This window comes from Camelus dromedarius, chromosome X (genome assembly GCF_036321535.1).
Source record: "Camelus dromedarius isolate mCamDro1 chromosome X, mCamDro1.pat, whole genome shotgun sequence".
Classification (NCBI taxonomy): domain Eukaryota; kingdom Metazoa; phylum Chordata; class Mammalia; order Artiodactyla; family Camelidae; genus Camelus; species Camelus dromedarius.
The window spans coordinates 104,578,365-104,601,756 of NC_087472.1; the positions used below are offsets into that span (position 1 = coordinate 104,578,365).

Below are 23,392 nucleotides of genomic sequence, written 5' to 3' on the forward strand. Positions count from 1 at the left end.
TCGTCCTCCCGCCCCAGCGCCCAACTGCCCGACCGCCAGACCCGGGCGCGGGGCCGGGGGCCCGCCCCAGCGTCGCGACCCCAGCGCCTCGCCCTCCCCCGGCCGTCCCCACGCTCTGCCCCGAGGGGCGGAGCCCCGCCCCACGCCCGTCCCCCTGCGCGGCGCGGAAGGCGGCGCGGACGTGACGTCCCCGCAGGGCGGGCGGGACTTCCTGCGCGTCGAAGCCACGTGATCCGCGCCGGAAGCCCGCTTCTAGTCGCCCCGGCAACAGCTTCTCCCACGGCCCCCCATCCTCAGTTTCCCAGCGGAAATAGGTCCTTGTTCGCCTGCCGCCCAGGATCCACAAGCTACGCTCCCTCGAGGTGACTCCGGGGGCGGCCGGGGTTTCATTTGAGGAGCTTGGCGGCCCCTGGGCCTGGCTTCCTCAGACCGGGAGAGCCGAGGGCTTGGCTATCACGTTGTCGTAATTATTCCGCGGCAAAAGGTGGGCCAGAGGCCCTCGAGATTCTTAAATCATTTCTGGTTAATTGTGAGAGGGGACTGGTTCCACAGCCTCTCAGCTCTGCCATGCATCAGACTCACTGGATGACTTTTTAAAATTCTGATGCCCGGGCCTCTATCCCAGACCAGTTAAATTTCGAATCTCTAGAAGTGGGGCCCAGCCAACGGTATTTTTATTAAAGCTCCCCATGTGATTCTGATGTACCAGGTAACACTGTGTTAAGCTAAGTCTGGAAGGTGAATTCGGATTTTGCCCATCCAGCCCAGTATCAGAACAGAAGATCGCCCAGGGCAGCCTCATACTTAGAGGGGTATCTAGAACATTGGCCTGTCTACTGCAACAGGGGAGTTTTCTTTCCTTTCCTTCGCACGTTGACCTCTGTGGGAGTCTGAGGTTTTGTTGGATGTTATCTGGAGAACTTTTGGCACCTGCGGTCTAATCTGCACCTTACCTGTGGAGGTGGAGAATATCTTTGCCCACTTTTCTTCCTCAGTAATTAAGTGGAGTTGAACCAGTGGCCAACGAAGTACCTTTTATCTCTGAAATCCTGAGAGTTCCATAGTACAGATAAGACGGTTCTGAACAATTTTAATTGTTTTCAGAAATGATTTTTTTTTGAAGTTGTTTCACAAGCTAATTTCTGTGTTCAGTTGTTTTGTACCTTAAGTGAGAATAACATTGCTTTAAAGTCTAGACTAAAGGTTAATAACAAATGACACTTGTGGTTCCTCTTAGGGTTCCCATGAATTGTGAAGTGGGGTAACCTTTAAAAATACAGTTTATACTAATATACTTTATAGGAGTAACAGTCCCTTTGGGATGGCAATGGGAACAGAAATGGTCTATTTTCAGACACTGTTGGCTAGTATCTTTGAATGGGAACAACTGAAGGCAAGTTCACAGTAAAATGTACAAATCCCCCTCTTGTGTATTCATGGCTGTGGTGAGAAAGTATATAAACTAAAGCTCCAGAGAGAAATTTCATTGTCAAAGTGTTTTTCAGATGGTGAAGGATTATTTTGGTTTTTAGGATCCAACATATAAGGATGGAGTGAGATGAGAAGGATAGGGAGGAAAACTGAACATGTAAGCATAGAGTAGAGGTTGGAGAATTCTGAGAATAGGTGCAAAACCCTTGGAACTACAGTTGGCCCTTCTTCCGCATCCGTGGATACAAAGGCCAACTGTATGACGCCGTTTTATGTAAGAGACTTGAACATCTGTGGATTTTGGTATCGCTGGGTCCTGGAGGCAATACCCCACAGACACTGAGGGACGTTGGTACTTCTCTACAATAGGAAATCGGGCTGTAGAACAGTGAAAAAAGTGAACATGTGGGAAAAAAAGAGCATTGTTGTTGATCAAAGGTCAAATGATTTGAAAATAACTTTGAAAACATATTAATGTATTTAAATGTCTGCTTTCTGAAAAGATTTGGAGCTTTACAGGCAGTTATTTGAGTTACTAGCTACTCAATGATTTTAGGGAGGGTGGAGGTAGCAGGGGCGTGTTAACAGGAAAGGACATCCCAGCAGCATCCAAGGCCAGGAAATATTAGCTCTGATTTTTTTTATGCTGGAAGGAAAATAGGAAAGTTAAAAGAAATTGATTGCAGAATCCGTGCCTACAAGTAATTGATTAAATATCCTAATGAGGGGGCATAGTGAATGCCCTTTAAATTCAGAAAAGAGAGAGATTAACATGGAATTAGCCTTTGTGTGTTTATGGAAGTAAGATTTGAAATAAGGCTCCTGCCCTTCAGTGGTGGCTTTAACCACTTTAAACAAGTCACGGTTTTGACTGATACGCGCTTAACTTGTATCACCTGCCTGCCCAGCCCTTATTCCTTTACGGTCACGCTAGGTTTTGGTGTTTGAAGAAGATACTTGCAGAGAAGGGAACTTCCCTGTTTCCCCTTTTGCGTTGTATTATTAGTATGTCCTCTGTGATCCCAATTTTCAGCTGTCCCACGGCCTGTTGTGTTCATGAATCAGAGGGTAGCTTTGTTTTGGGGTGTCCTTATATTTCACTTCAGATTCTTAAGTTAGTCACATTGGGATCTGGTGAACTTGCAAATAAATCCATTCACAAACCCATCACCCTTGCTGACAAATTAAACAGTGCCGTTCTGTGGGTGGAATATTATTTGTATTGAAAAGAAGAATTGTTAACTACATCCTTTCAGTCTTTCTCCTCCCCCATGCTGTGCCTTCTTTGTGACATTGCTTCTTATTGCAACATCCCGAAGAGTAAATTGGGGTTTGGCTTTGAGGGAATGAAAAGGAAAGAAAACTCAGGGTTTTGGCTCCCTCTCCCATCAGTAACAGAGAGGCGCGGGCCTTCTGAACATGGTGGCATGTGCACTTGCAGGAGGCCTGTGTCTGGTGGAAAGATGGAGTTTGGACTGCTGAGAGTGGAAAAAAAGCCGTTCAGACTTGAGCCATCACTAAACAGGGACCATGCAAAACCACAGGAGGGAGCCCAAGTGGGCAGCAAGCCAGATGAACTTGGCAGCCTCTTCCCATAGCTGGGGGTGACGGCAGGAAGCGGTGCTCTCCAAAAAAAAAAAAACCTCGTTTTATCCTTTATCTTAGCTGAGGAGGCGCCTCCCGGCGTGTGCGTTACTGGAGGGCATCTTCTCTGATAGGGTTATTACTGCATGTGCGGAGATTCCTGATAACTGCATTCGACTCCATCTCTGTCCTCCACATTTCTCACCGTACCTTCGTTTATTCTGAACAGTCTCCAGCAGCCCCCTTTCCTTCTACCTGGAAACAGTTTCTATTGAAGGCCTAGTTAGACCCCCCAAATTATCAGCTTGGCTCAGAGGACCAAACTCCTGCGAGCCTTAGAGGAGAGTTTTGACTTTCGAGGCTGTAGCCGGCATAACTTATTTAATGAGAGACGTTGAATGTGTTGCTGTGAAAAAATCAAAACAGATGAGTTTTCATGTATTTAATTTTCAAAATTCTAGTGGAAAAGGAGGATAGAGAGGAAGATCCAGTTGCAGAGTATACATTATCATTTTGAGGGGACTTTGTGTTTTCTTTGTGTGGTTGCAAAGCTGCATCTCAGATCCCGTACTGATGAGAATATAAATAGGCAGTGAAAAGAATTTATACAGTGTCGCTTTCATCAACGCCACACTACTTACTGGTGGCATTTTTTAATAACTCGATGGAAACAGTCAACATTTTATCCATTGAAAACTACAAAGCTTGTGTGTTGCAGTTCATGTATATTGATGCCTTTAAAAATACCTCCTTCAGGATAAGCAGATTCATTGAAGAATGAGTGCATTTTTTAAGGCTATATGGAAAAATATATCATTCAAGACTCAGGCACTGTCTTTTGCCTGTGGGTCTCGGCCATGTTTTGTGAATGACCTCAACGCTGTTTTTTTCCTTCCTTTTCTGGTGGTTGAGGACAGACAATGAATTCAGCCTCTGTACTCGCTGGGGCTCAGCTGGGCAGTGACTGTTATGCCATTGTACTCCCTGGGGAGGGCTGCCCTGTCGGTAGTGTGGACCCCAGCCTTCTCTGACATTGACAGTCTCTTTTCTTTCCGCTCCAGCATCCCATTAGGAGAAACGTTGCGGTTCAGTCCACAGAGACAGGTGCCATGAAAGAGCAGGAGACACTCCCGGAGAGGTGGGGAATGAAAGATGAAACTAAAGACCATGGAAAGGGCATCTCAGTCTGCTGCCGCCATAAGCTTTCTTTTCTCTGAGGTGCTGGTGGTGTGTGAAAGTGTTTCTGTAGTGTCTCCAATGATTTTCATGTTGGCTTTTAAGAAACTCAGGCATTTCTATTGGGTTCTTAAGCTCTCTGTGTGGAAAGTGTAACCAGCTTGAAAAAGTTATCAGGACCCATTCTGAGAGGAGGTTCTCACCCTCCCTTGGGCACTAACAGATGTGGTCAGCAGGGAAGGCTGTGTGTTCCTTCTTCCAGGGAATAGGCACGCATCCAGTCCTTGTTGGGTGACTGCCTAACATGGGGTGGCAGGTAGGATCTCCACCAGAAACCATGGTGCCACGTAAGCTTTCTAAGCCCTGACCATTGATCCTGTTTTGTGGGAGTTTGGGGTGTTTTTCCCCTTCATTAAGTCTTTAAATGTCTCCGGAGCTCTTTAAGAAATGGTCCACTTTGCTTATTTGGTCACGGAGATGGTTCTTTTGTCGCAGATATTAGGAACCGGTCACCAAGATTGCTTTTGGTCATAATCACCTTTTTCTTGCTTCCACGCGTCTCATTCTGAGCCTGGGAGTTTCTGAGATGTGTGCGGATCTCAGACTTCCTCCACGGATTTCCACCTGGAAAGCGAGGAATAATTAGGATGCTTGGCATACTGAGGGCTGTTTGTGCAGCGTGATGATGTATTCATGTAAAGCAGGGCTGGGCAGCTGATGGCCGACAGCCTGTTTTTGTACTGCCTGGGAGCTAAGAATGGTGTTTACATTTTTTAAGGTTTTTTTTTTTAAATTAAAAAAAAGAGAAAGAATATGTGACAGACCATATGTGGCCCACAAGCCCAGAATATCTACTGTTTGGCCCTTTAAGAAAAAAAAAATTGTTGACATAAAATACCAAGAGTAATACTGGAAATAGTGAGCTAATAATAATTATAAAGCTCTATGCAAGCTGCTCTTTCTTTAGATGTGTTTTTCTGTACTTGATTTGATTTGATTTTAGAGAAACTAATTGGTTAATCTGTCATTCCTTCTCAGGAACTATTTTTAATTGACTATAGGATTTTAGCAATCTTAAAAGTACTTAAAATGTAGAAGGATGTGATACACAGGTTTTGGAATTTGGGGTGAGAAAATAATGAAGCCAAGGGTGACATGAACAGCACATTCAACATGCCGCCCCAGGGCTCTCATCGTGTGGAGGATGACAGGAGATTTGATTATAAGTGTCCCAGTGGCCAAAACAATGAGGAAAGCATAATCAGAATAAAATCGATGACAAAGTTGCCTGTGTTCCATGATTCATGTAAATGCATCTTTCCTTAATAGCCTGGGTCTGAAGAGTGTAGCATCTCAGCAGATTAGTTGATGTACTTTATAGGTAGTTGGCACACTGCACAGAGTCTGAACTGCTTCTGGTCCAAATGCGAGAGTTGGCTTTCTTCGGTCCTCCCAGCTCATTGTCCTGCCTTCTTTCTTGCAAAAGCGCTCAGGGTGCCTTTCGCGATTTCCAAGGCAGTGTTACAGGGCAGCCCTTCTCTCAAAGTATTTGTTGAATCAAAGGCGTAAGTAAGTAACCACTCCTCAAATTAGCACTCCCATCCCCTTTTTAATCACAGCCATTGACATTTGAACAGCCTGGCAAACGTGATGAATTACACTTGAACCTCTTAAACAGTTGTCTCTTCTAGCGTGCACGCCTAACTTCCACCCCTGCAGAGGGGAGCCTCTCATAAGCCATCTTGTGCATTTTCAGAATATTGGCACTACTGCTTCTAAAGGTAGGCTGGATTTTCCCAATTATAAATAAAAACAGGATTTTCCGAGGTCTACAGTAGTGTTCAGTCACAATAATGTTTATTACATATCTGAAGCTGTCAGATTTCCCAGTCCAAAATAATTAATACTTACAGTGATCTGGCTCTAAATACGTTTTTAATAAGGCATAGAAGTCTGGACTCAAAACTTTTAATTTCACAAAGACATGCAGCCATCTCCTAGACTTTTCTAATGCAATTGCTATGCTAACTGTTAATCTGTAAAACAAATTTGATTAAGATACACATGAAATTCACGTTAATGTCATTATGTGCTGTAGGCTCTCAGAAAGCTGCTCAGATTTCAGTGGTAGAAGTATAAAACCTGGCTAGAGCAAATTAGCCACTTAAAGGCTGCACCTTACAGTTTAGGACTCAAGTATGTGCTAATTTCTACTGTAATTTCATTTGTGTTGGCTCTACCTCTGTAGGTGGTTAGTCCTCTAATCGTACTGACTTATGTATATATTTCTTCAGTAGCCTGTGAAGCATGTAGCAGTTAGGGCCAGGTTTTCAGATAATTGCCCATGTTTTAAGCCTTTAAATTATAGTTTGTGAATTTAATTTACACTTGTATTTTAACTGCACTTGTTAGCTTTTTCCCAGTTTAGGTTCACTGCGTTTGTGTGTATTCATGAATTCAGAACAGGGAACAGGAAGTGTGGGCTATTTAAGATACACTTTCGGAAGGTCATGGCAGCCCTCTTGGAAATACTCTATTCGAAAGCTTATTATATTTTAAAAGAATGTGAATCGTTCTCTTTAGGCTAAATCTTAAAAGATGTGGTCAAGTTAACCTCTCAATTTTCCACATTACCCCTAGCAAAACACAGGATGGAGATTGCAAAATAAGTCAAGTTTATTTCTTAAGGCCAAGAGACTTAAATTCTATGCTATAATTAAGAGAGGCAGGGAAAATGGGACTCCTTCAGTATCGGATTTCCAAAGTTTCAAAACCCAAGTGCCTGTTTGCTCAGCATCACATTGTGTTAGTGGTTTCATCTCGTAGATGCTTAAATTCTCACGCATTGTAGGGTATTACTTTTGTTTCACTTTTTTTGTGCGTTCTGGTGTGGGCTGGCATTTTAGCATCTCTGAACCCTTGAAAAGGAGGGGAAAAAATTGAAATCCGTTTTAAATAGGTTGTAAAAGGTGGAGCTGCAGATTTAACTTTACCTTGAGGTATTTCCTGCCCGATCAGTAAATCACAAGAGAGGGGTGGAGAAAAGGAGCAAATCCTGGCAGAACAAGGCCGTTGAGCAAAGGTATTCTCCGCGGCCGCTTGGTGGACAGTCTCCTTTGCACAGTTTCCTGTCCCAAGACAAGGCAGAGTGGTTAAGCAGGGAGAGCCTGGTGTCCCGCACAGGCTGAGAGATGCTATGATGGTCAAAACCAGAACAAGGCCCATTTAGGGGGCTTAAAGCCCAGGGTACAGCCCAACCTGCAGAGATGTTTCATTTAGAGAGGCTTCTCCAGGCCTGAGGCAAGACTCAGCACAGGTTTTCTGTGAGTTGGCAAGACATATTCTATTTGGTTCAGGCCTCAGGAACATCCAGGGTTAATCTAAATAGGCACTGGCATGAGCTAAGGATTAGTAAATAAAGTAATAGTTGTATGTTGTTAGTTCATATTCTGTGTATTATTTTTTACATACCTAAGACTACTTCTACGGTGACTTTCATGGGCTTTCCTTTCAATAGGGAAACAAGTACTATGTTTGCAAAATGCAGTGTCCTTTGAGCCACTTAATCATACCAAGGGGATCCCTCCTGTTCAGCCCACAAGGTCATAGCCCAGGTGCCAGGGTCCTGTCGTGCTGTGTTACGTGAAGATCAGGCACGGTCCTGGGGAGAAGCAGCCTCTGAAGAGCTGCTTTGCAAAGCACAAAATAGCCACGAAATCACACCCCTGTACTGACCAGATGTTTGCACTGTGGTCGTTCTTTCCTAGTTTGGCTGCTCATTTGGACTTTCACAATCAGAGATGGCAGCAAAGGTAAGATTTTTTTTTTAACTCATAAGAGAAAAAGGTCAGTTTTAGTCTTCCAAGTCTTGGTATTCTCCTTTCATGATCGAGAAGCCCAAAGAAATACATCAGAAAACTAGAAGTGATGTATCCCTGGGTGCTCTGCTAGTCATCTTCCATCCCAGGCACTGAGGAGGGGCCAGGCCAGCAGGTGTTTCAGGGGCAGAGAGGGGAGGGCTAGAGAACATCCTGTGGTTCTTAACAGGCCTTTCTAACTTGGAACTAGTGACTTAGTTCAGTGGGTAGAGAGGGCCAAGATAATAGACATCAGGTCATTGCTCCCCACATCTTACCTAAAAATGATCATTATTAGCCTCTGTCCCCACTCTATAAGGGGCCATAACCTTAAACCAATGATTCTGTGGGTGCCTCATGCCCCCGTACTTCAGAGCAGATGTGCACACGCTTGGCGTCCCTCGTGGGCGTGGACCTGTCCCTTGTCCTCTTTGGGCCAGTAGCATCCTAATGGAGAGCGGGTATTTAGGAGACAGTAAACACACGTCGGTTGGTTGATCAAGCGTTGGAGGATTTCTCTCGAGGAGGAACTTTGTGGTGTCCAGCCCATGTTTCCCTTTATTCTGTAGATGGCATCGACGCCAGCCCCCGAGGGTTGGGCATCTCATCCTGTCTATGCGAGATACTGGCAGCATTACCACCAAGCAATGGCGTGGATGCGCAGCCACCAGAACGCCTATAGGAAGGCGGTGGAGTCGTTCTTCAGTTCCCAGTGGTACTGCCCTCCCGACGGCCAACCCCCGATGGCTCAGGCGCAGGAGGGCGGGTCCCCTCCGTCCTACGAGCATCAGTGGGCCTCGTGGGACTCCCACGGCCATTATTCCCGCCGTGGTCGGCCCGGGCGGCGGCGTCCACGCGGCAGGGAGGAGCCGGCTTGGGCCGCCGCGGAGGAGGAGGAGGAGAGCGAGTCCGACGGCGGCATCGAGTGCGACGTGAGCAACATGGAGATCACGGAGGAGCTGCGCCAGTACTTCGCGCAGACCGAGAGGCACCGGGAGGAGCGCCGTGAGTGCGAGCCGGCGCGCGGGCCGCGTTCTCTCCCGCGTTTGTAGTCTTCTAACTCCTCGCTCGCGCCCAGATAACATTTCACACCCAGTTCTCAGCCTGGAAACGCTCTGGTGGTGACGGACCTCACTTGCATTCGCGTCCAGAGTTGTTTTCATATAGGACTCTTCTTTAGTTCTAGGACAAAGCTGATCCCAGTAGTACCTCTGCCATTTCCGGGGTTTGAGACCCTACCCCAGATGAGGGGGTTCGTGCCGTGTGTGCGCATGCGCATTCCGTAAACCACGCCACAGCCCCTCAAGGTGATAAACCCATTTCACACAGGAAAGTGAGCCTTGAGGAGGTTGATGGACTTGTCCTGTGGTGCCCAACTAGTAATTTGCTGTGAGCGTTCAAACCAAGGTCTGTCTGATTCCAATTCCTGTGCTTGTTCCTCTAGCACAAACTTAGGGATTAGGTTTTGTCCCTAAGACTGCTAGGTTCCTAAAATACTGTTGCCAGCTCCCTGGTGTACACAGCTCTGAGTCGTTCCTGGTGCTACAGAGCTACCACGTCTTAAATCTTAAGCTCCCTTTGGAGTAGAGATCAATGTGAGCGTCAGCAGAGTAACAAAATGCCTGGTGCTTAAACCAGTCTGCTTTGATCCTGCACTGAGGCCGTCTGCCCTGGGGTTAGAGAATTGTGGTAGTGGCCTTAGAGCTTCAGCTGGAAAGCCGGGATTTTCTTTTTTTGATTTCTTGCTAACTGGCCACAAAAAAAAACTAGAACTGCTTTTCATGATTCTTTTACTATTAAGATCCCAAACCCACTTCTATTTTAAGTGTCTCTAACAGATATACAGATGTTTTTCTCCCTTTTACAACCAGTGCCCAGTCTCAAAAGTGAATCCTAATTATATATTTTACCTAGAATTTTCTACTAAACAGAGACAGCGAAGCCTGAGAATGGGTGAGTTTCATCTCCATCTTTAATGATCTACATTTTCCTAATAATGGCTTAGTATTTATTGATCTCCACCAGGGGCCAGGAACAGAGCAATGGGCTGTGTCTTAAGTCTCATGCCCTTTGTGTCTTTGCCTGTGATTCATCACTAAACTACTCATTCAGTGTTTTTTTTAACTTCCCTTCTTTTGATTAAACCGTTGACTTCTTTGATGCATATTAGAAAGTATATCCAAGCAAGTATTTTTTAAAATACACACAGACAACATGTCTTTCCTTGATCTTCATAAGTCAATTCTACCTTTTTTTCAAAATACATATGAAATAACAGTCTGATTTAAAAGTATATAATGAACGAGGGAGATCAGGCATTGGAGCATGTCCACGTGTGGTTGGAATGCTGTTGGTTACAGCTTTTGATAAAGAAAATCATGTGGAGATAGGGCTTCTTTCTGCTGTCCTTACCCGAAGTCAGAAGAACATGGTTTTCCTATCAGAGTGATGCTTTTGTGATAGAAGTTGTAATTAAGGATGGGCACAGACCTCAGTCTTCTAAAGGTCTATTTTAAATTACCTGCTAATTTAAAATAAACCCAATAGAATTATTCAATGAAAGATAGAGATGAATGAAATGAAAGTAAAATAATGAAATGCATCCTTTCTGTGTTAGCAGTTCAGTTACAGATGCCTGGTTAAGAGCCATCCCTGTTTCTTCTTGTGTTTGTCAAGTAGAATTCTAGGTGGGTTAAGAAAAAGTCATGAAACTGACTTGCTAAGTCGTGCCTGGCACTTACTATTATTTTGAAATGAATGAGTGAAGTATTTTAGTATTAATTATGAGCCTTAAATCAGAACTTTTCAAACCTTATCCCCTAAAGTGCTAAACTTGCTGTGATTCTGTGAGGTAGGCTTTGAATACTTCATAAACTTGAGGAACTTCGTGTTTTGTTTGATATTATTCCTAAATCTGCTTAGTTTACATCAGGGCTCCAAATCATACTATTATCATCACTGTTATGGGTTGAATTGTGTCCCCTAAGAAGAGATTTGTTGGAGCCCTAACCCCCCAGACCTCAGGATGTGACCTTATTTGGAGATAGGGTCTTTACAGAGGTAGCAGGTTAAAATGAGGTCATTAGGGTGAGCCCTCATCCAGTATGACTGGGGTCCTCATAAAAAGAGAAAAATTTGCACACGGACAGACACCTACTCAGGGAGAAGGCCTCGTGAGGACAAGTTCGGCCACCACAAGCCCAGAACTGCCAGAAGCTGGGAGAGAGGCCTGGGACAGACCTTCCCTAGTGGCTTTGGATGGGGTGCGGCCCTGCCGACAGCTTGGTCTCAGACTTCTGGTCTCCAGAACTGTGAGACGGAGCGTTTCTGTTGTGCTCAGGCACCCAGTTTGCTGTGCTTTGTTACAGCAGCTCTAGAGAACTAATACAGTCACTCTGCCACAATTTTCTTTGTTCCCAGAGGCAGTCTGTGAGTGGGATGTAAAGTGAACCACGCAGGTCTTGCCATCACTGTAAAAAAAAAGATGTGGTACATATTTATTTTACCATGATCTAGATAGCAAACCAACAAAAAAGGGAATGATATGAAAACCCTTACAACCTCCACCTCTACTTGCCAGTATTTACATTATCGTTAGAATAACTATACGAAATAATTGTGACAGAACCGCTCAAACCACGGGCTTCCAGCCTCACTCCAGCACTTTCTAGCTGGAGGCTGTCATCCTCCTGTGCACCACCTACCCTCACCGTTCTGTGCCTCAGTCTCCCTGCCTGTGAAATGGGAGTCCTAATTAATGGAATGGTTATTATGACGATTAAATGAGAAAAGAAGAGAAAACATACAGAATGGCACTCTGTTCAGAAGTCAGTGCCCAAGATATGTCAGTTGTTATGGTTAGTTGCTAATAACTCATCCTTTAACATGGATTGTTGACGATAAACTGGTTTTACTCTGATACTCTTTGTCTTGATTAGTGCTCAGTTGAGATTCTGCATAATTTTGATAAAGTAGTCTATGACTTCAAAAAAAAGTCATATTTCTGCTCTAGGCAGCACTTTTTAAACTTTTAAATTGATTTGGAATATTTAAGACAGAAAAGAAGAGCTTTGGTGTCCCTCAGATTTAGCCACTGGTACAATTTGGTCAAAGTAGTCATTAACACAACTTTAGTTCTGCTTCGAGGACATTCTTGCTTGACATAACTTAATACAGTAAAATACATGGGCTGGGAAATGAACCCCCTCCCTTCCTAATAACAGCACATCTAGCTTCTGCTACTTTGTGCTTTTGAAATGTATAGTTGTAGCATAATTCAGAATTGCTTGTCCTGGGGTCTCCGATGCTCTTGTGCCCTGCAGTCTGCCCTGAAAGCATTATCAGGTCCCCGGGAGACGTGAGAATTGTCTGATGAGGGTGAGGACAGGCTGTGGTGTCAGGGTCTAATCTTCCTGTGAAAGCCGTGGTCTGTGTTAGAAGAAGCTGCCGGGGCCTGATGCCATACCACCAAAAATGACGGCCAGCACTTGGCCAGCGTTGTTTCTTTTCACCCACGCTTTGGGTCGTGTGTGGGATCGATCCATGTTCCTTGGAGCAGTCCTGAATGATGGCATTCAGACGCAGGTAATGGGAATGCCCGTGCTGCTTTCCAATCCATTACCTTCGCTCAAAATGCTCATGGAGGGTTTGGTACAGACACCATTGGGAAATGTTGGAATAAAGAGATGAGGGACCCGAGTCATGTGACTGATTGAAGCTGCTTTGCTCTTTGAGCCACTAGAAGCTGCTTCTTCAATAAGGGCCAACTCAACTCCGAGCACGAATCAGCTAGGGAACACAGATTTTATAAAATACTACTAGCAAGGGAAGGCATAGCTAAACGTGAGAGATTTAGCTTTTCAGTAGTATTCACTTCCACAGGAACATGTACGTGATACAGTTCGTCGTCATCTGAGTCTTATTGAATATTTTCTTAGGATACAATCCTTTAGACGGGACAGCATGTTCCGGTTTGTGATTACTGTTCTTCCAGATAATCTCTAATTTCGCATATTTCAGTGATAAAAACAAAAAAAAAATTAAGTAGGAGAAACAAAGAGCTCCTTTTGTGGAGACAAATGTGGTCTTTGACTGGGTCCCAGTTTAAACAATCATAGAAGAGATTTTTGGAACAAATGAGATGAATAAGGGCTGGTTATTAGATGCTACTAGGGAATTATTGTTGATTTTATTAGACGAGATAATGGTATTGTGGGAAAGTAGCCTTATTTTTTGACAATGCATGCTGAAGTATTACTGTCATGATGTCTGCAATTTACTTTCAAATGGTTCTGAAAAAATAAAAAATATGGATAAAGCAGGAAAAAACTCCTTTTGTGAAGTGGTAACAGGCATGCTTTTGATTATATGTCACCGTTTCTTAGCAAGATATTTCTGTTATTTAGAACTTCAGTGGTAGCATTACTTACGGGAAAGGAGACAGTTGTGAAGCTTTAAAAGGTCAACTGTGTTTCAGTTATTTCTTCAGAAAAATATTTATTGTTCAGTCCAGAAAGTTATCATTTTTTAGTCATAAATAGCCATCAGTTGCGCCTGCAAGGGCCTCGTCATAATCCTTAGAAGGAAAATGAGTGAAAATTCTCATTCCTCATAGAGAAGAAGGTCCCCCAAAACAGACACTTGCCACTGTGGTCTAAGGCGTCAGCCAGTCAGATAGCTGTCACCTGTGTTTTAGGGTAGATGCTGGGCCAAACAGGGACATGTTCGGCACGAGCAGATGCAGGTGGGAAGAGATGACAAAACCAAGTTTACAAAGATCCCTGGAAGGTCCATCTGAGGCATGGAGCGTGGGGCGTGGGCACTTTTACACATGAGAAAGGAGCCAGTGGACTCAGCAGTGACAGGAGCCCCTTGGGGCAGTTGTGGAGAAACGGAATGTTGCTCGAAGCTTTGAGGAATGGGGTTGGTGCAGAATGAGAGGGGAAGAAAGGGACAGGTCCAATCCCCACCCAGCACTCACAGTGCTCTTCTTACCAAAGGGCCCAGATGTGTTCTGTAGACTCTTGATGGGAGACACCTGCTCCATTTTTGTGTCCGCCTGAGTGGGAAGATGTAGACTCTAGGTTTCCTAGTGAGCGCTCAGTCAGTCTGCTGGAACCCCATCTGGCTCTCCCTTGGTCCACCCTCCATGGAAAACCGAGAGGATACAGCCAAGCCCACAGCCCAGTGCCCGGTGAGCCGTTTGCCTTAGTGAGGTTAAAGCCTGCAGTCCTACTGACGGAGCACATTTCCACCACGTGGGCTCATTTCACCCAGCCTGGATGTTCAGACGGGCATCAGACCCATCATTGAGGCGATAGGTATGAATGGCCGTAGAAAAATGGAAGGGCAGGATGGAAATGCACTTTCATTCTAAAAGTACAGATGCTGAAGGCGGGAGGGTAGAGCTCAGTGGTAGAGCACGTGCTTAGCATGCACAAGGTCCTGGGTTCAATCCCCAGTCCCTCCATTAAAAGAGAGAGAGAGAGAAATAAATAAATAAATAACCTAATTACCTCTCCCCACCAAAAATGAAAAATTAAAGTACAGATGGTGATTGTCCACAGACTTTGGGATGACATTTGTCGTGGAGCAAGGGATGCTGGGTGAGGACGGAAGACCCGTCCGACATGGCCACAGCCCAGCTGGCAGGCACCTGTGTTCTGGCTGTGTTACTGACAAGCCAGAAATGAGGCATGTGTGATATAAATCACGTCAGTGCTGTCGCTCAGTTGTGCTAAGGTCATTAATTCTGGTGCCATAGGAGAGAATATAATCAGAAAGACAGGCTAACCCTAGAAAGATGGAGGGAAATCACATTCTCTAACACTCATCTGGCTTAGTGCTCGGTCCTCCAAAGTGTTCTGCCTTGGGCTAGTTATCTGTGGAGTACTGAATGAATGTTTGCCCACTCTGTCAGGTTCTCTGAAGTCCAAGCCACTTCTATGGTTTTTCTTTCCTTTTTTTTTTTTTTTTTCTGTTACAGACTTTAAGTCTACATTAGTGACATCACGTAAGTGTATAGATGGAGGGGAAATACCGGGGTTCTATATCCTGAACCTGGATGGAATCCAGTAGAGTGTCTCCTTCATAGTATAATACTGTTTTTCTTGTTTTAACTCTGTATACATGGTAACCCTTGAATCAGTTTCTTAGTACTGCTGTAGCAAATTACCACCGGCTGAATGCATGGCTCAGCACTATGGAAATTATTCTCTCAGTTCTGGAGGCCAGAAGACTGAAATCAAGGTGTTGGCAGAGCCACGCTCCCTCCAAAGGCTCGAGGGCCTGTCTCGCCCACCTTCTGGTGGCTCCTGGCTTCCCTTGGCCTGTGGCACCGTAGCTGCAGTATCAGCAGCATCTTTTTTCTTTTTTTAAGGAATTGGGCTCAAGGAACCATGGAGGGGAATCTCACCCAATCAGGTTGCCAATTACTTGCCACGTGGTCTTAATTTGGATGTCTGAGCGGTCGCCTCGGTGGATCTTGTCAAGTCTGAAGAGAGAGAGCGATAGAGGAGAGAATGAGAAAAGATGGAGGGGAGAAGAGCCTTGGGCTCGGTGGGCTCCTTCACGGCTAGAGAGCGGGCCTCTACCAGGTCCTGCAGGCAGCGTCCGCCGCCACCTAAAGGGCGACTTGAATCTGCAGGGCGCAGGAGAAACCCCCTGCCACCCTCCAAAGAGAGGGGAGCCGTAGCCCAGTAGGCAGATAGAGATTATGCCCTTTGAACCCTGTTTCTTTAATTAAATGCCCCACGTTGGGCACCAGAGAGATGGTGCAGGAAAAACAGGTGTGGGGCGTGAGGAGGGCCGTGTCCCGGGTCTAGGTGGGGCCTCTGGGACGCACCCCGCCAAGTGTGGGTCCTTGGCTTCGCGCAGAAAAGAATTCAAGAGCGAGCCACGGTTGAGTAAAGGTAGATTTATTCAGAGAGATACACACCTGCGTAGAGTGTAAGCTGTCTCAGAAGTCGAGAGAAAGGCCATGAGGTGTGCAGGATGGGTGCTCAGATTAGAGTAAAAGTAGGTACACACTCCATAGACAGAGTGCGGGCCGTCTCCGAAGAGGGAGCGAGAGAGGCCTCAGCCACCATCCTTACACGCTCTCCCTGATGTCTGTAATCCTTTGCTGTCTCACATAAGAACACTCTCATTGGATTTAGGATCCACCCTCATCCAGGATGATCTCATCTTGATCCTTCCCTTAATTATATCTGCAAAGACCCTATTTCCAAGTAAGATTATATTCTGAGGTTCCGGGTGGATGGAAATTTGGGGGGAAATGTTCAAGCCACTCCCAGCCTGTTTGAAAGCTGGAATCTAAAAAGAAACTCCGATTCGTATTAAAACAAATTGCCTTGGCCAAATACCCTACAAGAAAAAAGTGCTTGGTAACATTGAGCCCCACAGCTGTTCTCAGTGAGAGCGGCCAGCCTCGCCATGCCAAGGCTCCCGTGCAGTTGCGTCTGCGGTGTGCTGTGCTGCTTCTCCGCTCCGGTCCGCTGGTTCTCCATCTGGCTGGCTGAGCCCTCACCTTGTGTTGACAGGGAGGAAAACTGTCAGTCATTGAGAATCCATTCTTTCTTTGGGAGGGAGGAAGCAATAAATAGAACAGAGTAAGCAGATGCCTTCAAGTGAGAATTGCGTCCTAAGGTTTGCTTGGCCCCCTAAGTCAGTGTACCCTAAAGGACTTTCACATGTGACCTGTAGCCTCCAGTGCCCAACCAGCCTGAGGGTATTTGCTTTGGTTTGTTCGTTTGTTGTTGTTTGGGTTTTGGGGAGGGGAGAGGGTAATTAGGTTTATTTGTTTATTTTTTTAATGGAGGGACTGGGGATTGAACCCAGGACCTCGTGCATGCTAAGCACGTGCTCTAACACTGAGCTGTACTCTCTCCCCGCTCCATCCCCCTGGTATTTGCTTTTAAGCTGACTGGTTTTCAGATTTGTATTCTAACATTAGAAATCGGGATTTTTTTTTTAATTATGTGAGTAAGTAGAGGTGAAGCAACTCAGATGTAAGGGAACAAAATCAGACCCCAACTCAGGGCTGCCCCCTCTTCCTCTGACTTCTCCACCATGGAGGCTTTAAGGAACCTGCGGGAGGGGCTCGGCCCAGCGCCCTTTGAGAGTTGAGCATCTGTTTCTCTATCCCTGGGTTGTCATTTTTCTTCCACAGCATCTGGAAGGAACCATTATTGACAAAAAATTATGTCTACCCTTTGTCAGAGCTTTCTCTTGACAACCATTTCTGAACACCTGTGGTGGGGCAAGTGTGGCGGCCTCCCCTGGGGCTGGGGAGACGGGCGAGCCTGGGCCCCAGGGCCCTCCCCCGTGAGGACTCCCGCAGCCCATCTGCCCACAGAGGGGACCCGCTTCTCGCTCCTCCGATCTCTGTTTGCCGGCAACTACCCGCCAGCCAGAAAACAGGAAACATCCACACCTCTTGCAAGGCAAGACAGGGACAAGGGTTTGGGCCTTAAATTTTCATGAAGGAGCCTGGATGTGAAGGAAATGTAACTAGAGAACAGAGAACAGAGGGCTGTGTATCTTATTCTTTTATTCTTACGCCATAAACTGTATTAAGAATTCAAACCCTGTGATTGTTGATGTGGTGAGCGCACACTGAGTGCAAATACGGAAACCTGCACAGGCTTCATGGGCGGCTGGCTGGGGTGGCTTTGGTACCACGTGGTGCTTCATCCACAGCTGTCTGTCAGCCAGAAGAGGAAAGGGCTCTCAGTGTACAGTTGTTCTACCAATTGAATGTCTGGAAGATCGTTCTTGTCAGAAGGGCAGCAGAAAGAAGCATCATTATAACCACGTTAAGCTATCAGGAAAAGAAAAATAAAGATGCAAAAGTAAAAAGGTTATAATATCCTAACGGCAGAGAACAACACTTCCTAAGAAAGCCAGGATTCCAGTGCTTATTAAAACTTTTAAACTCGGAGACTTGGGAAGCTGAAGGTCTGTTGTGTCACTAAATCTGTCAGTGAGAATGATTCTAGTCTTGGGACAAATTCGAGAGTAAACAGTCTGTCATCAGGGAAGCTCTGCCCTCGAGATGCAGAGGCTCTGAGACCCCAAGCTGCCCCGCCATGCAGGATCATTTCCTCGGGGCCGGTGACAAAATGAGAGCCTGAAGACTGGTGATGTGTCCAGGGCTCTCACAGGTGGCAGAGGGGATCTGTTGTCCCTGGCTAGGGTGGAGAAGCCAAGGCTTTGGAAGAGTAGACCCCGGTGGTGGTGGTGAGGGGGGTAGAATTCAAACGCCCGTGAGAACTGAACATCTTAAAGCCTGATGTTTCAGACTTGCCAGAAAGACCAAAAGTGAGAAACAAATGCTTGTTGATCTCCCATTCATTGGCCTAGCAGGCCAGTATTTTGGTTTAGTTCTGCGTTTCATAGTCAGTTCTGTCTTTTCCATGGATTAGGGAGCAGATTGCGTCTGTTTTGCTTGACAGTCATTTGGCTTATCCGTCTGTTACTTCCTTAGATAAAAATAAGCCACAGAGGTGCTCAGACAGAAATGGGCACGTGCATTTTTAATAATGTTTCCACATTTATAAAACTCCATCCCTCCAGCTCCAAGGTGTGATTTATAAAGAATGGGATTGGGGACTGACTGCACGTAGACACCCACATAGCAGAGCCACATAAATATCTTGCCGTTCACACTTGATCCACTCACTGTCATGTTCCCTTCCATGCTGAGCTTTCATTCTGGGACTTTTTTTAACAAGGAAAGAATGATTTATATCATCGTTTTATTCCCCTACAACCATCTTTACTCCCTACTAAGCAGCATTTCTCTTGGTGGCAGTGGCGGCTACAAGATGTGTGCAGTATCCTGTCATTTTCTTTTCTTGACAGAGTCGCTTCCACAAATCTGTATCAGTTGGCTCAATTTGACCTTATGTTTTGTTGACATGTTTACGTTCTTTCTATTTACATAAGAAGAAAAGTTATGATCCTAGGACTTGCGGTAATAAGAAATATAGAGCGGAGAAGAACCCGAGTAAATATGTCTTGCTTTACAAGAACCCTTATTTAAATGCGTAGGTTTAGGGCATATAACCATCACACTTGAAATGTAGCCTCAGCTGTCGTGCGAGGTGGAGGGGCAGGTCCCATCCCGTGGTGAAGACGTCGGCCGGCCGCTGCCGGCGTGTTAACACGGCAGCAAGACGGGCGGCCGAGGCCATCCTGCCATCTGCAGAATTGCCCTTTCTCAGCCCTTTTACCTCCAGCGGGTGGTGAGCAGGTTCCCCTCTCCCCGCGCAGGGCGGCTTGTGTTTTGGATGGGTGTGGGGCCCGTCCATCATCCTTGCCTTCCCTAGCTACCAGCTTCCGAAGAGCTGATTTCCCCGCACCAGCTCGTTGGCGGCGGGAGGTACTACTCCTCGCAGTACCGGGCTTCCTGGGAGGCTTCGAGTTTCCCTGCTGGCCCTGCTGGCCTGGCGCAGTGTTTGAAACCAGGGGAGCTCCACCGGCTGTGCCTGGCTGGGCTGCTTGTGGTCAGTGAAAAGAGAAACCCACGTGGTTTCATTTTTATGTATTTGCAGGGCCCATTGCAGAGGTTTGATAGTTCGGGGTGACTTGTTTCCTGGTGGCTTTCTGCCCTTGCTGTCAGCGTACAGCCCCCCAGTAAGCGAGCCGTGCGCTTCCTAACTAAGGAGATAATCATCACCACGTGCAGGTCCTGCCGGAGAGTCTAGAGAACGTCTCAGCCGGCACCGCCGGGCCTGACTTAGCAAAGGGAGTTAGAAAGGGTAAGCGGAGGGCCCCGGGGGCCACCCAGGTTCACCAGACTCATCGGGCGTGTGGCTTGCTCCCCAGGGCGGCAGCAGGAGCTGGACGCGGCCCGCCTGGAGGAGTACGTGAACGCGGACCACGACCTGTACTGCGACACGCGCCGCTCGGTGGAGCCCCCTTCCGAGCGGCCCGGCGAGCGGCGCCAGGCCGAGATGCAGCGCCTCTACGGGGCCGCCGCCGCCAAGATCCAGGCCATGGAGGCGGCCGTGCAGCTGAGCTTCGACAAGCACTGCGACCGAAAGCAGCCCAAGTACTGGCCGGTCATCCCACTCAAGTTCTGAGCCCAGCCTGGGCGCCGGGGCCCCAGCCATCACCCCCGCCTTGTGCATTCACCCCGTCCCCCTCTCCTGTGGGTTTGCTAGGGGAAAGGGGGAACCTGATGCGGAGATAGAATAAGCACTTCACCAGAATCCCCGTGGGCCCGCCCTGGGGCAGCGGGAGGGGAGCTGCAACATCAGCCACTTGGAGATCGACATGTCCTGTTGCCAACTTGAGGGATTCCCTTTTGACATAAAGTGACCTCTTCATCTGTCTCCCCCTGGTTTTTAATGTCAGTGATGTTGTCCAGTTTATTAAAGTTCTCACTTAGAGTTATTGCCTGGTTTGGGCCGTTTTCTGTTTTCTTCTATCTTTAACTCAGCTGAATTAGACACAGGCCTTAAATGAGCCAGCTGTCCCCTCCTCCTCAAAGTCCTTAACCCCGCTGAAAATCATGCGAACCTGTGGGACAAATCCTGCTCCTCCAGCGCAGAGCTCCGCGCGCGTGTTCTGATGAGGGCCAGAGACTTCATAGTTTGGGCTTTTCAGGCCGCAGGGTCCGTTGTGACTCTTCAGTTCTGCCCTTAGGGCAGGAAAGCAGCCAGCGGGGTAAGTAAACGTATGGGTGTGGCCTCATGCCAATAAATCTTCATTTATAGAAACCAGCCGTGGGCCAGGTTTGGCCCCTGGGTGGTAGCTTGCTGCCCCCTGCTCTAAAGGAATGAGAGTGCCTGTCTAACGTCCTTCTGGTTGTCTGCTTATCTCTGCAGAGCTTGAATGTCATCCAGCACTGAGAGCAAAGGACAGTGACTCCCAAACCTGCTCACCTCTGCCATCTCCTCTGATGTAGAAAAGGTAGAATTAAGCTCTTACTGTGGATAGCAAATATTGTTTTGATAAGAGAATACCTTTCTGAGAATGAAAACCTAAAAATTGATGGCCCAGTCCATTTATAAAAGCCAGCTGCTTTTTAAATAAGTTATTACAGTGCATTGCCAGGGTGAGCCGTGCTGACCCCGGAAGATTAGCACATCCATCACAGGGTGGTGAAAAGATGTGGTATTGACAGGGTCCTCCCTCAGAACGCTTAGCTGCACATTTCGGCCCCTGCCCTGAGACAAATGCATTACTCTCATCAGCCCCAGGTGCTTAGTTTTCCAAGCTCTCCTTTTATTACTGGAGTTGCAGTTTGTGCTTGGGTGTTGCAGACAAAAACCAGAATTAGCTTCCCCTGAGGTGACACACGACCAAAATTTCAAATCTCTAGCAGTTCTTTTTTTTTTATTTTAAACGCATACACCTAGATAGAAAATTAGTGCGACTGAGGCACAAATACAAACCAAAGCCTGTAATTGCTGCAGGTTTTTAGCTGTTTGAGAGTAAAGTGTTTCTCTTTACAAAGGATTCTCCTTTCCCCAAAGAAAGCACCAGGCTGGTCCCGCCCCTGCTGGCTCTGTGACCGTGGGCGACTTTCTTACCTCTCAGTGCTTCGTGTTCCTTGCTCTTGAAGTGGGTGTAAGTGATTCCCCCACATGGGGTTCTTGTGAAGACCACATTGAGTTAGTGCCTTTGAGACACATGGTGCTGGCCACACAGTGTATACTCAGTAAATGTTAACATTTATTCCTTGTCTTTAAAAATTGCCAGAGTGCGAACGGAAGTCCTGGGTATGAAACTTCTTCCAAATATGGAGACACGTCTCCCTGTCAGCAATTGGAAGGGATGCATTGGCTCTTGACATGTCAGTCCCACCTGTCCTTCTTCCCTGATGTCTCCTGTATCATTTGTGGTAGGAGGGACCCATGACTTGGTCACTCATTGACACGGCAGATAATGAGTCCTTTCCATCCCAGTTAGCTAGCCCATGGCCTCTTCCCTCAGGGGACTAGCACACATGTGTGCAGTGGTGGTAGTTGCAGTGTGTGCACCGTGGAGGCACGCACAATGCACAAGAGCGTAGGAGAGAGGCGAGGGCAGGGCTTCTCAGCCTCAGCATTATTGGCATTCGGGGCTGGATCATTCTTTGTTCCAAAATAATACACACCGTGGGACGCACGTCTATGTACTAAAATTGAGAAACTTGCTTGGAAATGATTTACACACATCAGCTTCAGAATAGTGGTTAGATCTGAGCAGAGAGAGGGTTAGAGTGCCATTCAAAAGGGGCTTTTCTGTCTCTCTAATTTTTCGTTTCTTTATAACAAAAGCTATGGTAGGAACCCAGCTTTGATGGAGGCCCCCAAATTCACACTTCTGACACCAAATAGTTTCTCTTTCACTTCATTTCTAGGGTTAACTGTTCCATGAAATGTTTATTTATCACATATAGGATCTACTATGGGCCACATACTCTTCTAATTGCTTTACAAATATTAATTTAGTTAGCAGTCAACCTCTGACAGACCTATGAAGTAGTATTACAGGTACACAACCTGTTTTCCAAAACTCTTAGGTCAGATGTGTTTCAGAATTCAGACAGTGTACTTTTGAAAAGTACAACAACGTATTGTGGAACTTGTCCCAATGGGCTGGGGCAACAGCCTGTCATCAAAAGCAGATGTTGCAGTAAAATGAAGAATATTCTAAGTGGGATACGGAAAGGCCATAAATATCCTCGATTCCAGTCACGTCAGCTTTTACCGTCAAATCCTGACAGTCGTCAGGTTTGGCTGCCAAACAAATTATTTAAAACAACACGAGACACATCTTCCAGTTTCTAGTGCTTTGGGGATTTCAGAAAAGTGGTGAAGGAATATTATTTCCATTTTGTACATGAGGAAACTGAAGCACAGAGAAATTAACCAACTTAATCAAGTTTGCTCTCAGTGGTGGAAGTGGGTGTCGAACCCAAGTTTTCTGACTGCTTAACTCCCCACCTTTAGCTGCTTCACCTGCTGACCTTGGCCTCGACAGTCATATTCACAACATGTGTGAAGCACAAGGTATCCAAGCACAATGAAGTCTGGAGCCGATTATGACCTCAGCAAGATTCCAGTGTGTTCCATGCTGGAGCGCAAGGTGAGGTTCCAGTCCTGCCGGAAAATGTGGGAGTCTGGCTAATGCATATGCATTCTTTGTCTAAAGTTTAGAAATGAGCCTTACTGCAGCAAGAAGAGGAGACACTGTTGAGATATTGAGGAAATAGAGGTTCTATGGCTTGGCGATTTGGGGTAGGTGAGGAAAAGTCTAGAATGGCTCTGGTTTCCATCTTGGATGGTGGTTCTCTTGGTTGAGCTAAAGAAAACACTGAGAAACATGTTTAGGAAGGATAATTAATTCCA

At 46.4% G+C, this 23,392-nt stretch overlaps 1 protein-coding gene across 2 annotated transcripts; it reads left to right on the top strand.

Annotated features, from left to right (window-relative positions):
* Positions 1-222: 222 nt before the first annotated feature.
* On the top strand, positions 223-20,447 carry GEMIN8 (gem nuclear organelle associated protein 8). 2 transcript variants are annotated; one of them, XM_031445914.2, is made up of 4 exons: positions 223-362; positions 7,959-8,003; positions 8,618-9,053; positions 19,878-20,447. In XM_031445914.2, the coding sequence occupies exons 2-4, from the start codon at positions 7,992-7,994 to the stop codon at positions 20,132-20,134; spliced, it is 705 nt and encodes a 234-aa protein (XP_031301774.1). In that variant the 5' UTR covers positions 223-362; positions 7,959-7,991; the 3' UTR covers positions 20,135-20,447. The 2 variants fall into 2 exon arrangements, with proteins under 2 accessions (XP_031301774.1, XP_031301775.1); XM_031445915.2 differs by having other exon boundaries at positions 353-484.
* Positions 20,448-23,392: the final 2,945 nt, after the last annotated feature.